The sequence below is a fragment of the Mobula hypostoma genome, chromosome 26, assembly GCF_963921235.1.
Source record: "Mobula hypostoma chromosome 26, sMobHyp1.1, whole genome shotgun sequence".
Lineage (NCBI taxonomy): Eukaryota > Metazoa > Chordata > Chondrichthyes > Myliobatiformes > Myliobatidae > Mobula > Mobula hypostoma.
In genome coordinates this window covers 2,610,244-2,625,914 of record NC_086122.1, presented here as the reverse complement: position 1 = coordinate 2,625,914, position 15,671 = coordinate 2,610,244, and the positions used below count along the sequence as shown (strand labels likewise).

The following is a 15,671-nucleotide window of genomic DNA, read 5'->3' as shown; positions in this document are numbered from 1 at the left end:
GTAGGGAGTGATCCCTGCGGAAAGTGGGGCAGGGGGAGGGAAAGGTGTGCTTAGTGGTGGGATCCCGTTGGAGGTGGCAGAAGTTACGGAGAATTATATGTTGGACCCGGAGGCTGGTGGGGTGGTAGGTGAGGACAAGGGGAACCCTATTCCTAGTGGGGTGGCGGGAGGATGGAGTGAGAGCAGATGTGCATGAAATGGGGGAGATGCGTTTTGGAGCAGAGTTGATGGTGGAGGAAGGGAAGCCCCTTTCTTTAAAAAAGGAGGTCTCTCCCATGATGCATGGGGTTGCATCCACTAACTTTTGTAGGCTTGTTCCTTCTTGGGCATTGGCATTTCCGTACCAGGCCATGTTAGAACCAGTCAGGATACTCTCCACTGTGCATCTATAGAGGTTTGTCAACATTTTAGATGAGTTGCCAAACATGCACAAACTTCTAAGAAAGTAGAGGTGCTGCCATGCCTTCTTTCTAATGTCATTTATGTGCTGGTCTCAGAACAGATCCCCTGAAATCCACCCAGGAATTTAAGTTCAGTGACCCTCTCCACCTCTGACCCCCAGATGAGTCCTGGCTCATGGACCTCTGATTCCTCTCCTGTAGTCAATACATTGAGCTCAAGAGGCAGAAAATTAAACAGCAGCTTTATAAACCTCTGGTTAGGCCACATTTGGAGTATTGCATTCATTTCAGGTTACCCCATTATAAGAAGGATACGGAAGCTTTGCAGAGGAGATCTAACAGGATGACCAGGGCGTCTGAATGAGAGATTCTCTGGTGCAGCAGAGACTAGGGGGTGACCTAACAGAAGTTAATGAAATTATGAGAGGCATAGATAGAAAACAGCTAACTTTTTTCCCCAGTGTTTTACTATTTAACACCAGAAGCCATACATCTAAGGTGAGAGGAATTAAGTATAAAGGAAATACGTATGGCAAGTTTTTTTTTACAGAGTGGTGGATCCCTGGAATGTACTGGTGGGTGGTGGTATAGGCAAATACAACAGATACATTTAAGAGGCTTTTAGGCAAATGAATATGCAGAAAATGAAGGGATATGGAATTTGCATGGGCAGAAGGGATTGGTTAAATTAGGCATTAATTACTAATTTAATTAGTCTGACACAGCACCATGTGCTGAAGGACTTTCCTCTGTGCTGTACAAAGTACTTACACCTTCTCTTGATAAGACTAACCCAGAACTTTTAATTACTTTCCTACTTCCAAGCATATCATACTTTAGATGTCACAGTTGTTCTAAAAATACCTGCATATGTTTAAAAAAGGTCATTGCACTCTTTCCATTCACATTTGTAATTTGTACTTTGATTAAACTTCAGATTAACTCCATCTGGCTGTTCTCCTGAATCTCATAATACAATCTGCTCTCTGACAAGCAAGTCCAAATCAGCAAAATTGCAATTGTCTAACAAGTTAGCCCCGGGAAAGTCTAAGACCAGAGGATACAACCTCAGAATAGAGGGACAGAGATGAGGAGGAATTTATTCAGCCAAAGAGTGGTGGAAAGAGTGTATGGAATTCTTTGACATAGGCAGCTGTGGAGGCTAAGTTTTAATGTATAGTTAAGGCAGAGGTTGATTGGCATGTGGGGATATAGGAAGAAGGCAGGAGATTGGGGCCGAAAGGAAAATTGGATCAGCCATGATGAAATGTTGGGCCAAAAGGCCTAATTCTGCTCCTATATCTTATGATCTTCTGGACTTACTAGCTCTAAGCTGTCAGTATTTCATGTTTGAAAAGCTCCAATCTGTCACATACTGATTTAAATTCAAGTAGTTGCTCAATATACACAAAATGCCAGAGGAACAACTTCACCCTTTCCCAATCCTACCATGAAACTTAGAGCTATAGTCTTTATTTCCAAAATGCTTTCCCACTGACACTTCAACCACTCACCCACTTTTCACTAATATTAGGTCCAGTACTGTCCCTTCTCTCTTAGGACTAGCTACATACTGACTCAGAACGTTCTCCTGGATGCAGTTTACAAATTCCACCTCCACTAAATTTTTTACAATAACATGATCCCACTAAAAATAAGACATACTTCCTCATGACTGTTGGTAAGTGATTCCTTAGTTGATACTGTAATGCCAGCTCCTCTTTTGTTTTCTTCCCTTCCATAGTGGATAAATGTGAAGTTATCCACTTTGGTGGCAAAAATAGGAAAACAGATTATTATCTGAATGGTGGCCAATTAGGAAAAGGGGAGGTGCAACGAGACCTGGGTGTCATTATACACCAGTCATTGAAAGTGGGCATGCAGGTACAGCAGGCGGTGAAAAAGGCGAATGGTATGCTGGCATTTATAGCGAGAGGATTCCAGTACAGGAGCAGGGAGGTACTACTGCAGTTGCACAAGGCCTTGGTGAGACCACACCTGGAGTATTGTGTGCAGTTTTGGTCCCCTAATCTGAGGAAAGACATCTTTGCCATAGAGGGAGTACAAAGAAGGTTCACCAGATTGATTCCTGGGATAGCAGGACTTTCATATGAAGAAAGACTGGATGAACTGGGCTTGTACTCGTTGGAATTTAGAAGATTGAGGGGGGATCTGATTGAAACGTATAAGATCCTAAAGGGATTGGACAGGCTAGATGCAGGAAGATTGTTCCCGATGTTGGGGAAGTCCAGAATGAGGGGTCACAGTTTGAGGATAGAGGGGAAGCCTTTTAGGACCGAGGTTAGGAAAAACTTCTTCACACAGAGAGTGGTGAATCTGTGGAATTCTCTGCCACAGCAAACTGTTGAGGCCAGTTCATTGGCTATGTTTAAGAGGGAGTTAGATATGGCCCTTGTGGCTATGGGGGTCAGGGGGTATGGAGGGAAGGCTGGGGCGGGGTTCTGAGTTGGATGATCAGCCATGATCATAATAAATGGCGGTGCAGGCTCGAAGGGCCGAATGGCCTACTCCTGCACCTATTTTCTATGTTTCTATGTTTCTATACCTGAAGCTTGAATGCCCTGAAATGTTGATTTGCCAGTCCTGCCCTTCTTTCAAGCATGGCTTTGTACCTGCAACAATTGTATATTCCTATTTGCTCATTAACACCTCAAATTCATCAGTTTTATCAGTCAGGCATTAAATAAGATTCAATTTAGCCTTTCAATCTTCCCTTGCACCTTTACTGCCATACTTACTTTGTCTACTGGGCCTTCTATATTTGACTGTGCCTACCTTCTAATTGTACTCTGTACTCTGATATACTGACAGATTAGTTTAAGCACTCTCCAATACCTCAAGTAAACCTTCTATTGTATTGTACCCCTTCTAGTTCAATGTAATCAGTCCTGCTCATACAGGTCCCACCTTCCCTAGACACAATCCCAATTATTTAAAAATATGAAAGTCCTCACTCTCACACCATTCTTTTGGTCTTTCATACAATTCCTCCTTCTTGTGACCAATGACATACAGCAATGCCTCTGCTTAGCCACCTTAATAAACACCTGTCCTTTCTCCATTGTCTGAGATTGCTAATTGTTTGGAAATTCAGAATCCACGGCGGTTTTGATTGTTCCATTGCGTACTCTCACTTGTGCACATATCCCTGTGTTGTTTTGATTCAGATGAATAACACATAACATTCAGACATGGCGCCTCCTTTCTATGCACCAGCATCCCTGAAACCATTTCCCATTAACTTATTTATTCTAACATACTAGAAAACAGTTGATAACTTAAATTGATAAAAGTGGCTATGTATTCATCAGCCAGAAGGAACCTTTATGGTGTTTGCCCTTTTAACAGCCTTCTTCTGGAACCTTCTTCACCAAGGACTGTTGGAACACTAGTTCAACCAAAGACTGAACTATAAAAGTCACTTCAAATGAACAGTTATTGTGCATTTATCAATATTACATATTGGCTCTTAAACTAATCCAGTGAAGTCTGATATAAGCTCAGGGATCAGCTTCCATATATGTTTGTTGCAGTCCTTTGGAGATAATACTAAGTCTCATAATTCTATGCAACCTTTCCAGTTTGTATCAGGACATGCCCACTTAACCTAAATTCATGCTTTTGTAATGTTAGCTCAGCCTTTTTTCTCTCCTCAGATGCTCCCTGATTAGCTGAGACTTCTCATCGTTTTCTTTCATTTGACATTTCTGCAGATTGCAGTGCTCGGTATCTTGCAGTTCCAGTATGTTTTTTTAACTAAATGCTTTCATTCATCTTCCTCTATGTACATTCCTGCAGAAAGATCAGTTATTCATTCCCCTCCTACAGACTGCGCTAAAAGCAACTTTCTCAGTGAGGTAGGTTTTACAGACATTATTTTAGAGACTAACTCTACCCTTTTAGACATACTTTTTGTTCTTTCTATTTTGCCTCATCTCTGCAATTTAAAATGAACCTGCCTTTTCACCTTTCTGGTTTTGATGAAGGGCTTTTTCACCTTTCTGGTTACGATGAAGGGCTTTTTCACCTTTCTGGTTACGATGAAGAGCTTTTTCACCTTTCTGGTTTCGATGAAGGGCTTTTTCACCTTTCTGGTTTCGATGAAGGGCTTTTTCACCTTTCTGGTTACGATGAAGGGCTTTTTCACCTTTCTGGTTACGATGAAGAGCTTTTTCACCTTTCTGGTTACGATGAAGGGCTTTTTCACCTTTCTGGTTACGATGAAGGGCTTTTTCACCTTTCTGGTTACGATGAAGAGCTTTTTCACCTTTCTGGTTACGATGAAGGGCTTTTTCACCTTTCTGGTTTCGATGAAGAGCTTTTTCACCTTTCTGGTTACAATGAAGAGCTTTTTCACCTTTCTGGTTACGATGAAGGGCTTTTTCACCTTTCTGGTTACGATGAAGGGCTTTTTCACCCTTCTGGTTACAAAGAAGAGCTTTTTCACTTTTCTGGTTACGATGAAGAGCTTTTTCACCTTTCTGGTTACAATGAAGAGCTTTTTCACCTTTCTGGTTACAAAGAAGAGCTTTTTCACCTTTCTGGTTACGATGAAGAGCTACTGTCCTGAAGTGGCAAGTCTGACCCATCATACTGGTTTTTTTTCAGATTTTCAGAATTTGCTGTATTTTATTTTGCAATTTTCAAGTCTCCTTCTTTGCATGCAATACTTGTTTTTTCACTTTAGAACTGCATTAGCAATCAGTTCAAGACTTATTGGAAGAGATTTTATTGCGAGCACTTTTAGTCAGGAAGCTTACAGTCAAGTAGACTGAAGGTGATACAGATCAGGATCCCTTATCATACAATGCACCACCTAATGATCCATATTATTAACATCCTTGGATTGATACAATATACAAAAGAAGTGATTGTACCTACCGATACATATAGATGCCTGTAATCATGTGAAACACATCTAGCAAAACTTGGTGGGCCCCAAAATGCGATTCCACGAGAATTTAACAAACATCTGCGGCTGGCTGAACCTAAGTATAACAAAAATGAAAGAAGTAAGCATAATATGGTAACAGCATGACTCCCTGTACATTCCAGTGTCCTTTCACATATCATATTATTTAAACTTTCAATGTAATAATGAAAACCATAAGCTTGCAGATTATCATCACAAACAAGTGCAGATGCTAGAAATCCAAGCAACACATACAAATTGCTGGAGGAACACAGCAGGCCAGGCAGCATCTATGGAAACGAGCATAGTTGGTGTTTTGGCTGAGAACCTTCAGCAGAGGTGTCTTCCTCTCTTCCTCCTGTCCTCCCATTTTGTCCCATTTCCTAGCTCACCAACACAGTACAGCCACCCCCATGGTGAGCACTATCCCTCACTGCGCTTTCACTCGTAGTGTTTCATTCACATACTACCCAGACACAGTTCATTCACAGGCCACCCACCACCAGCACTCCCATCTGGTTCTGGTTCAAACTGCCTCTCCTCTCCAATGGGTCACGATATGAATTTTCCTGACTGAACCTATTTTTTTTTAACGAGGCCGAGTGGCTAGCTCGACGTTCAACACGGCGCGGATGGAAAGTGTGCTCGGGGGGTGGCCCGACTTGGATTTGAACTCGGGATCCTTTGCTCCGGAGTCCGGCGCTGATGCCACTGTGCCACCAGCCAGCCACCTCCCTTACTAATCAGAGTCCAGCACAAGTAGCCTTTGTGTTCCTGCTTATCCCCCTCCAGAAGCTGACTCCAATCTTCACACCACCACAACACCTCTCCCCCCCCACACACTGCTTCATCCATTTTTTTTTACCTCTTTTTCCTATTACCTTTCTTTGTTTGCTTCCATCTATCATACACCTGCCAGTGACCCCCAATTCCAACATTCTGCTCCCATCCTTTACCTATCTGCCTGTCACTGTACACTCCTCCTGAGACCACCAAACACCGTTGGTCGGTGTCTCATCACACCCCTATTCTTCCTTATACCGACCATCTCCCCTCTCCACTCTCAGTCTTGATGCAGAGTATCAACTGAAATGCTGACAACTCCTTTTCCTCCGCAGATGCTGCTTGACATAGAGTTCCTCCATCAGATTTTCTGTTACTCTTTATATTTTGAGTTGGGGAGTCACAGTAGTGTGACACTATTACAGCACCGTGCTCTAGAGTTTGGAGTTCAGTTCTGATGCTGTATGAAAGAAGCTTATACGTCCTTCCCATGGAGGTGTGGGTTTCCTCCGGATTCGCCAATTTTCTCCCACATTTTCCACGATGTGCCAGTTAGTAGGTTAAGATCCCACGACCATAAGACATAGGAGCAGAATTAGGCCATCTGGCCCACTGAGTCTGCTCTGCCATTCAATGATCCTTTTTCCTATCTCCTCCTCAACCCCACTTCCCAGCCTTTTCCCCATAACTTTCATCCCATGTCCAATCAAGAACTTATCAATCTCTGCCTTACATACACCCAATGATCTAGCCTCCACAGCTGCATGTGGCAACAAACCCCACAAATTCACCACCCTTTGGTTAAAGAAATTTCTCCGCATCTGTTTTGAAAGAGCACCCCTCTATCCTGAGGCTGTTCCCTCTTGTCCTAGACTCTCCCACCATGGGAAACATCCTTTCCATGTCTACTCTGTCTAGGCCTTTCAACATTCAAAAAGTTTCAATGAGATCCCCCCTCCTCCTTCTGAATTCCAGCGAGTACAGATGCAGAACCATCAAATGTTCCTTGTATGATAACCCTTTCATTCCTGGAATCATCCTTGTGAACCTCCTCTGGACCCTCTCCAATGCCAACACATCTTTGCTAAGATGAGGGGCCCCAAATCTGTTCACAATACTCAAGGTAAGGCCTTACCAGTGCCTTATAAAGTCTTAGCATCATATCCTTGCTGTTGTAATCTAGGCCTCTTGAAATGAATGCTAACATGGCATTTGTCTTTCTCACCATCGACTCAACCAGCAGGGTGTTCTGCACAAGGACTCCCAAGTCCCTCTGCATCTCAGATTCCTGGATTTTCTCCCCATTTAGAAAATAGTCCACACATTTATTTCTACTACCAAAGTGCATGAATATTGTATAATGCTTTAACAGATGAAATAGAAGCAGGTCATCTGGTCCCTTGAACCAACCTTGACGTTCAACAGAAGTTTTGACTCCAATTTAATTTTCCTGCTACATCAAAAAAAATGTTTCATTGTGCTATTGAGTAAGCTGTAAATATATTTATTTGACAGCATTTGGAACTCTCTGGGCTTAAAGAATTCAAAACACTCAGAGAAGACTTCCTCACCTTACTTATAATTGGTTAAGCACCCTTCCTGAGATCACATTCCCTGTCTAGTCTCATTTCCAAGGTTTCCTTTGTTCAGTTGACAACTTCATCAATCTTCATCTGCCATCTTACTGATCATATCTCCTCCATTCACATGCAAATCATTCATGCGTGTGACAAACAGTAAGAGTTGCATGCTTAGTTGTCAGGAAGAAAGAAAACGTTACTCATCGGCTTTTAGGGAAATGAGTTTACAGCAGGAACTAAAGATGACATTTAGTCTTTTGGTATATAATTGGAGGAAAATTTGTTCACACACTGTTGACTGTTGGACAAATTCATGATAGTGTGGAGATCAGGAGAGGTAGTGATAAAGATGGATATCATAGTGTCCATGTGAAAACTAGTGCCATGCTTCCAGGTGGCAAATGAGAAATGGGAAGTGCCCGAAGTTAGGTCCTTGGGGAATGTCAAGGGTCATTATGCAGGTAAAGTGAGAGACGTTTTGGCTTTGTATTTCCTTTTTCATTGCTTCTTTTTCACCATCTGGCCTTGCCACTCACCATAATTCTGATACAATGAAATGACACCTCCTTCAGCTCACAATATTCTCCACAAATATTCTCAAAGCTTTGCCAGTAACAGTCATGATACGTTTGCCTAATTCTCGGGTGCACTAAATAGCCCTTTAGAACAAGCTATCGTTGACTCATCATGGAGAAAATGAAGAAAAGAGAGCCCTATAAACAGCAGTTGGTAACCACAGAGAATATGATCATAGAGGTAAACAACAGATCACTGTCCCTGTTCGAAAAAGGCAGGATTTAGCATTTGTTGCTGTATGGTTCGGGCATTAAATATTGTCAGTCTACAGTATGCCACATCTAAATTTAAATCATTCTGATTTGATTTTAAATGAAATAACATGCTAAACTCTATATTCCCATAACTAAACTTAATTTTTCGTCCAGATGAAAGTAGAGCAAGCTTTGGATCTTGGTGGCTGATAAGGAGGGTACAATATTACAGGACGTTAGGTACATCCTGTACCTGATGAAGTGCTCAGTGAATCTACGCTCATGGTCTTCTGCTGCTGTAGCCCATCCACTTCAAGGTTTGAAATGTTGTGCATTTGGAGATGCTCTTCCACACACTACTAATGCGTGGTTATTTGAGCTGCTGTCACCTGCCTGTCAGCATGAAGCAGTCTGGACTTTCTCAAAGTTCAAAAGTTCAAAATAAATGTATTATCAAAATACATACTGTAGATGTCACAATATATTACCCTGAGATTCATTTTCTTGTGGGTAGATACAAGAAGACACAATAGAAGCTACACACAAAGATAGAGAAGCAGCCAATGTGCAAAAGATAGCGAAATGCACAATAGAAAAATAAAATAAAATAAAATAATAATAATAAATAATATTGAAAACATGAGCAGCAGAGTCCTTGAAAGACTATGGGTTGTGGAATCATTTCAGTGTTGGGTATTGAGGGAAGTCATCGAATCTGGTTCAAGAGCCTGATGGTTGAGGGGTAATAACTGCTCCTGAACCTGTGGTGTAGGACCTAAGGCTCCTGTACTTCCTTCCTAATGGCAGCAGTGAGAAGAGACCATGACCTTGACAGTGGGGATCCTTAATGATGACTACTGCTTTCCTGGAACAGTACTCCTTGTAGATATGCTCAATGATGAGGAGGGTTATAGCTACGATGAACTATGCTGTATCAACTACCTTTTATAAGCCTTTCCTTTCAAAGAATTTGGTGTTTCTATTCTAGGCCATGATACAACCACAGTTAGTATACCCTCCACCATGCATCTACAGAAGTTTGTCAAAGATGTAGATGACATGCCAAATCTCAACAAACTTCCAAGAAAGTAGAATCGTTACTGTGCGTTTGAAATCGCACTTGTGTGCTGGACCCAGGACCCAGGACAAATCCTTCGAAATGATAATGCTGAGGGACTTAAATTACCTCTGATCCTCTGATGAGGACTGGCTCATGGGCCTCCAATTTCCTGCTACTGTGGTCAATAATCAGCTCTTTGTTTTTGTTGACATTGAGTGAAAGGCTGCTGTGATTCAGCATTCAGCCAGGTTTTCAATCTTTCTCCTACATGTTGATTCATGACCACCTTTGACTCGGCCAACAGCAATCATCAGCAAACTTAAATATAGTGAGAGAGGGTGTACGAGGGTGAGAGCGAGAGGGAGGGAGTGGGGGAGTGGGGGTGAGACAGAAGGTGGAAGAGACAGAGGGAGAAGGGAGATGGAAGGAGATGGGGAGACAGAGAACAGAAACAGGCCTTTTAGCCTATCTAGTCTATGCCAAAACCATTTAAAACGGTCTAGACCCACTGACCTGCCCTAGGACCTTAGCCTTCAACATCCCTACTATCCCTGTACCTATGCAAATGGCTCTTAAATGTTGAAATTGACCTTTTATGCACCACTTGTGCTGGCAGCTCATTCCACACTCTAATAACCCTCTGAGTGAAGAAGTTTCCACTCATGTTCCCCTTAAACTTCTCAGCTTTCACCCTAAACCCATGACCTCTGGTTGTAGTTCCTTCCAACCTCAGTGGAAAAAGCCTGTTTGCATTTACCCTATCTAAACCTGTCATAATTTTGTATACCAAATAAAGAGTACAGTCCTAACCTACTCAATCTTTCCTTATAACTCAGGTCCTCCAGACCCAGCAACATTCTTGTGAGCTGTAGTCAACCTCACAGTCATAAGTACTAAGCAGGTAGAGCAAGAGGATAAGCACACAGACTTGTGGTGCACCTGTGCTAATGACTGTGGAAGCCTCCTTTAACCTCTCTCATTAACAAGGTGCTTTCACCCACAAAGCCTCCACTCACTGGACGTTTTTTGTTTTTCTCACCATTATCAATATATTTTTGAGACTGTTGTGCGTGAAAATCCCAGGAGATCAGTGGTTTCTGAGGTCCTCACCCTATCTGGCACCAACAGTTATTCCATGGTCAAAATCACTTAGGTCACATTTCTTCCCCATTCTGATGCTTGGTCTGAACAACAACTGAATCCCTTCTTCTTCTTTTTCTTCAACTTCTGGCTGTTTAGACGCATCTAGGCATATTACAGCCCTCCGCAGGATGTATAATTAATTATAGAACTTCAAGGAACTCAAATTCTCGAATACAACCTAGTCTCACGTATAAACTGAATGATAGACTCTTCAATCAGATGTTGATTCTCTTGATGGCCAAACAACGATTTAATAGAAAACCAAAATAAATTTAAGCCAGATAGCCTCTTGAACAACATGCTTCTTTCAATTTTGTATCGATTACAGCTCAGCAAAATATGCTGGACTGTCTCTGGACTACCAGTCACATAATCCAGTAGGATGTTTTCCTATTATCTTTAAATAATACTTTAGCCCACAACATCCCAACCTAAGTCTTGTAAATTTCACCATAACTCTACGACTTAAAAGGCAACAGTCTGAGACCTTTTTAACTAGTGGGTGACCAGAAAAATAATGCCTGCCCCTTAATTCATTTTTCTAATCCTCCTGCCACTTCTTCTCTATACCTTTTTTTAATCCTACTTCTCAGTTCTGCTCTGCCTAGGGGAACTCTAATTTCTACTTGCCTGCTCTGTAAGGAAGACCTTGCAATGCCATCCACAATTTCATTTCCCTCCACCCCAGCACGCCCAGGTATCCATGAAAATCTAACTGCACAACCCATCTTCCCTACTCTAAACAACACTAAGAGAATCTCAACAACTATGTCAGAATGAACTTTTGATTTACTCCCTTTTATAGACTCTATGACAGCAGCAGAATCCGAACAGATGATAACCCGACATGGTCGAGAGTCTTCTAACCACCATAAGGCCCAGAGGATTGCTAATAATTCTGCTGCAAAGACAGAAACACCATCTGAAACCCGGTAACACTCACAACACGCTGGAGGAACTCAGCAGGTCGGGCAGCATCCGTGGAAAAGTTGGTCGACGTTTCGGGCCGGAACCGTTCGTCAGGACTGTAGAGGGAAGGGGCAGAGGCCCTATAAAGAAGGTGGGGGGAGGGTGGGAAGGAGAAGGCTGGTAGGTTCCAGGTGAAAAACCAGTAAGGGGAAAGATAGAGGGGTTGGGGAAGGGAGGCAGGGAGGTGATAGGCAAGAAAGGTGAAGAAAGAATAGGGGAAAACACAATGGGTAGTAGAAGGAGGCGGAACCATGAGGGAGGTAGTAGGCAGCTGGGGGAGGGGGCAGAGTGACATAGGGATAGGGGAAGGGAGGGGGAGGGAATTACCGGAAGTTGGAGAATTCTATGTTCATACCAAGGGGCTGGAGACTACCTAGACGGTATATGAGGTGTTGCTCCTCCAACCTGAGTTTAGCCTCATCATGGCAGTAGAGGAGGCCATGTATGGACATATCTGAATGGGAGTGGGAAGCAGAGCTGAACATAGAACATAGAATAGCACAGCACAGTACAGGCCCTTCGGCCCACAATGTTGTGCCGACCCTCAAACCCTGCCTCCCATATAAGCCCCCTCCTTAGATTCCTCCATATACCTGTCTAGTAGTCTCTTAAACTTCACTACTGTATCTGCCTCCACCACTGACTCAGGCAGTGCATTACACGCACCAACCACTCTCTGAGTAAAAAACCTTCCTCTAATATCCCCCTTGAACTTCCCACCCCTTAACTTAAAGCCATGTCCTCTTGTATTGAGCAGTGATGCCCTGGGGAAGAGGCGCTGGCTATCCACTCTATCTATTCCTCTTATTATCTTGTACACCTCTATCATGTCTCCTCTCATCCTTCTTCTCTCCAAAGAGTAAAGCTCTAGCTCCCTTAATCGCTGATCATAATGCATACTTTCTAAACCAGGCAGCATCCTGGTAAATCTCCTCTGTACCCTTTCCAATGCTTCCACATCCTTCCTACAGTGAGGTGACCAGAACTGGACACAGTACTCCAAGTGTGGCCTAACCAGAGTTTTATAGAGCTGCATCATTACATCGCGACTCTTAAACTCTATCCCTTGACTTATGAAAGCCAACACCCCATAAACTTTCTTAACTACCCTATCCACCTGTGAGGCAACTTTCAGGGATCTGTGGACATGTACCCCGAGATCCCTCTGCTCCTCCACACTACCAAGTATCCTGCCATTTACTTTATACTCTGCCCTGGAGTTTGTCCTTCCAAAGTGTACCACCTCACACCTCTCCGGGTTGAACTTCCATCTGCCACTTCTCAGCCCACTTCTGCATCTTATCAATGTCTCTCTGCAATCTTTGACAATCCTCTACACTATCTACAACACCACCAACCTTTGTGTCGTCTGCAAACTTGCCAACCCACCCTTCTACCCCCACATCCAGGTCGTTAATAAAAATCATGAAAAGTAGAGATCTCAACACAGATCCTTGTGGGACACCACTAGTCACAATCCTCCAATCTGAATGTACTCCCTCCACCACCACCCTCTGCCTTCTGCAGGCAAGCCAATTCTGAATCCACCTGGCCAAACTTCCCTAGATCCCATGCCTTCTGACTTTCTGAATAAACCTACCGTGTGGAACCTTGTCAAATGCCTTAGTAAAATCCATATAGATCACATCCACTGCACTACCCTCATCTATATGCCTGGTCACTTCCTCAAGGAACTCTATCAGGCTTGTTAGACATGATCTGCCCTTCACAAAGCCATGCTGACTGTCCCTGATCAGACCATGATTCTCTAAATGCCTATAGATCCTATCTCTAAGAATCTTTTCCAACAGCTTTCCCACCACAGACGTAAGGCTCACTGGTCTATAATTACCCGGACTATCCCTACTACCTTTTTTGAACAAGGGAACAACATTCGCCTCCCTCCAATCCTCTGGTACCATTCCTGTGGACAACAAGAACATAAAGATCCTAGCCAGAGGCTCAGCAATCTCTTCTCTCGCCTCGTGGAGCAGCCTGGGGAATATTCCTTCAGGCTCCGGGGACTTATCTGTGCTAATGTATTTTAACAACTCCAACACCTCCTCTCCCTTAATATCAACATGCTCCAGAACATCAACGTCACTCATATTGTCCTCACCATCAAGTTCCCTCTCATTGGTGAATACCAAAGAGAAGTATTCATTGAGCACCTCGCTCACTTCCACAGCCTCCAGGCACATCTTCCCACCTTTATCTCTAATTGGTCCTACCTTCACTTCTGTCATCCTTTTTCTCTTCACATAATTGAAGAATGCCTTGGGGTTTTCCTTTACCCTACTCGCCAAGGCCTTCTCATGCCCCCTTCTTGCTCTTCTCAGCCCCTTCTTAAGCTCCTTTCTTGCTTCCCTATATCCCTCAATAGACCCATCTGATCCTTGCTTCCTAAACCTCATGTATGCTGCCTTCTTCCACCTGACTAGATTTTCCACCTCACTTGTCACCCATGGTTCCTTCACCCTACCATTCTTTATCTTCCTTACCGGGACAAGTTTATCCCTTACATCCCGCAAGAGATCTCTAAATATCGACCACATGTTCATAGTACATTTCCCTGCAAAAACATCATCCCAATTCACACCCGCAAGTTCTAGCCTTATAGCCTCATAATTTGCCTTTCCCCAATTAAAAATTTTCCTGTCCTCTCTGATTCTATCCTTTTCCATGATAACGCTAAGGACCAGGGAGCAGTAGTCACTGTCCCCCAGATGCTCACCCACTGAGAGATCTGTGACCTGACCCGGTTCATTACCTAGTAGTAGATCTAGTATGGCATTCCCCCTGGTCGGCCTGTCCGCATACTGTGACAGGAATCCATCCTGGACACACTTTAACAAATTCTGCCTCATCTAAACCCTTGGAACTAGTCAGGTGAGAATCTATATTAGGGAAGTTAAAGTCACCCATGATAACAACCCTGTTATTTTTGCACCTTTCCAAAATCTGCCTCCCAATCTGCTCCTCTGTATCTCTGCTGCTACCAGGGGGCCTATAGAATATCCCCAGTAGAGTAACTGCTCCCTTCCTGTTCCTGACTTCCACCCATATTGACTCAAAAGAGGATCCTGCTATATTACCCACCCTTCCTGTAGCTGTAATAGTATCCCTGACCAGTAATGCCACCCCTCCTCCCCCTTTTCTGCCCTCTCTATCCCTTTTAAAGCACTGAAATCCAGGAATATTGAGAATCCATTCCTGCCCTGGTGCCAGCCAAGACTCTGTAATGGCCACTACATCATAATTCCATGTATGTATCCAAGCTCTCAGTTCATCACCTTTGTTCCTGATGCTTCTTGCATTGAGGTACACACATCTCAGCCCTTCTACCTTACTGTCTTTACACCGTTTATTCTGCTTCTCTTTCCTCAAAGCCTCTCTGTGGGTGAAGTTGGTGACTACTGGGAGATCCTGTCTGTTGTGGTGGATGGAGTGGAGGTGCTCGACGAAGCGGTCCCCCAATCTGCGTCGGGTGTCACCGATGTAGAGGAGGCCGCACCAGGAGCACCGGATGCAATAGATGACCCCAACAGACTCACAAGTGAAGTGTTGCCTCACTTGGAAGGACTGTTTCTGGCCCTGAATGTTGGCAGGTGTAGCACTTGCACTTACAGGGATAAGTGCCGGGTGGGAGATCCGTGGGGAGGGTCATGTGGACCAGGGAGTCGCAGAGGGACTGATCCCTGCAGAAAGTGGAGAGGGGTGGAGAGGGAAAGATGTGCTTAGTGGTGGGGTCCTGTTAAAGGTGGCGGAAGTTGCGGAGGATAATGTGCTGGATCCGGAGGCTGGTGGGGTGGTAGGTGAGGACCTTAGCTATGCCTGCCTCTTCGTTGGTTATGTGAAACAGTCTGTGCTCCAAACCTATTCTGGTACTGCTCCCCACCTTTTCCTTTGGTACATTGAGGACTACGTTGGTGCTGCTTCCCGCACCCATGCTAAGCTCGTCAATTTCATCGACTTTACTTCTAACTTCCACCCAGCCCTCAAATTCACTTGGTCTATCTCGGACACTTCTCT

The 15,671-nt window shown here is 43.7% G+C and overlaps 1 protein-coding gene across 7 annotated transcripts in view; it reads right to left on the bottom strand.

Moving 5' to 3' along the window:
* The window catches only part of LOC134338213 (adhesion G protein-coupled receptor B2-like), a 1,212,788-nt gene that overhangs the window by 717,481 nt on the left and 479,636 nt on the right, over nt 1-15,671 (bottom strand). For all 7 annotated transcript variants that reach the window (XM_063033890.1, XM_063033884.1, XM_063033886.1 and 4 more), the window contains one exon: nt 5,304-5,410. In XM_063033890.1, the coding sequence (XP_062889960.1) occupies nt 5,304-5,410 (107 nt within the window). The remainder of the gene's footprint in view (nt 1-5,303; nt 5,411-15,671) is intronic.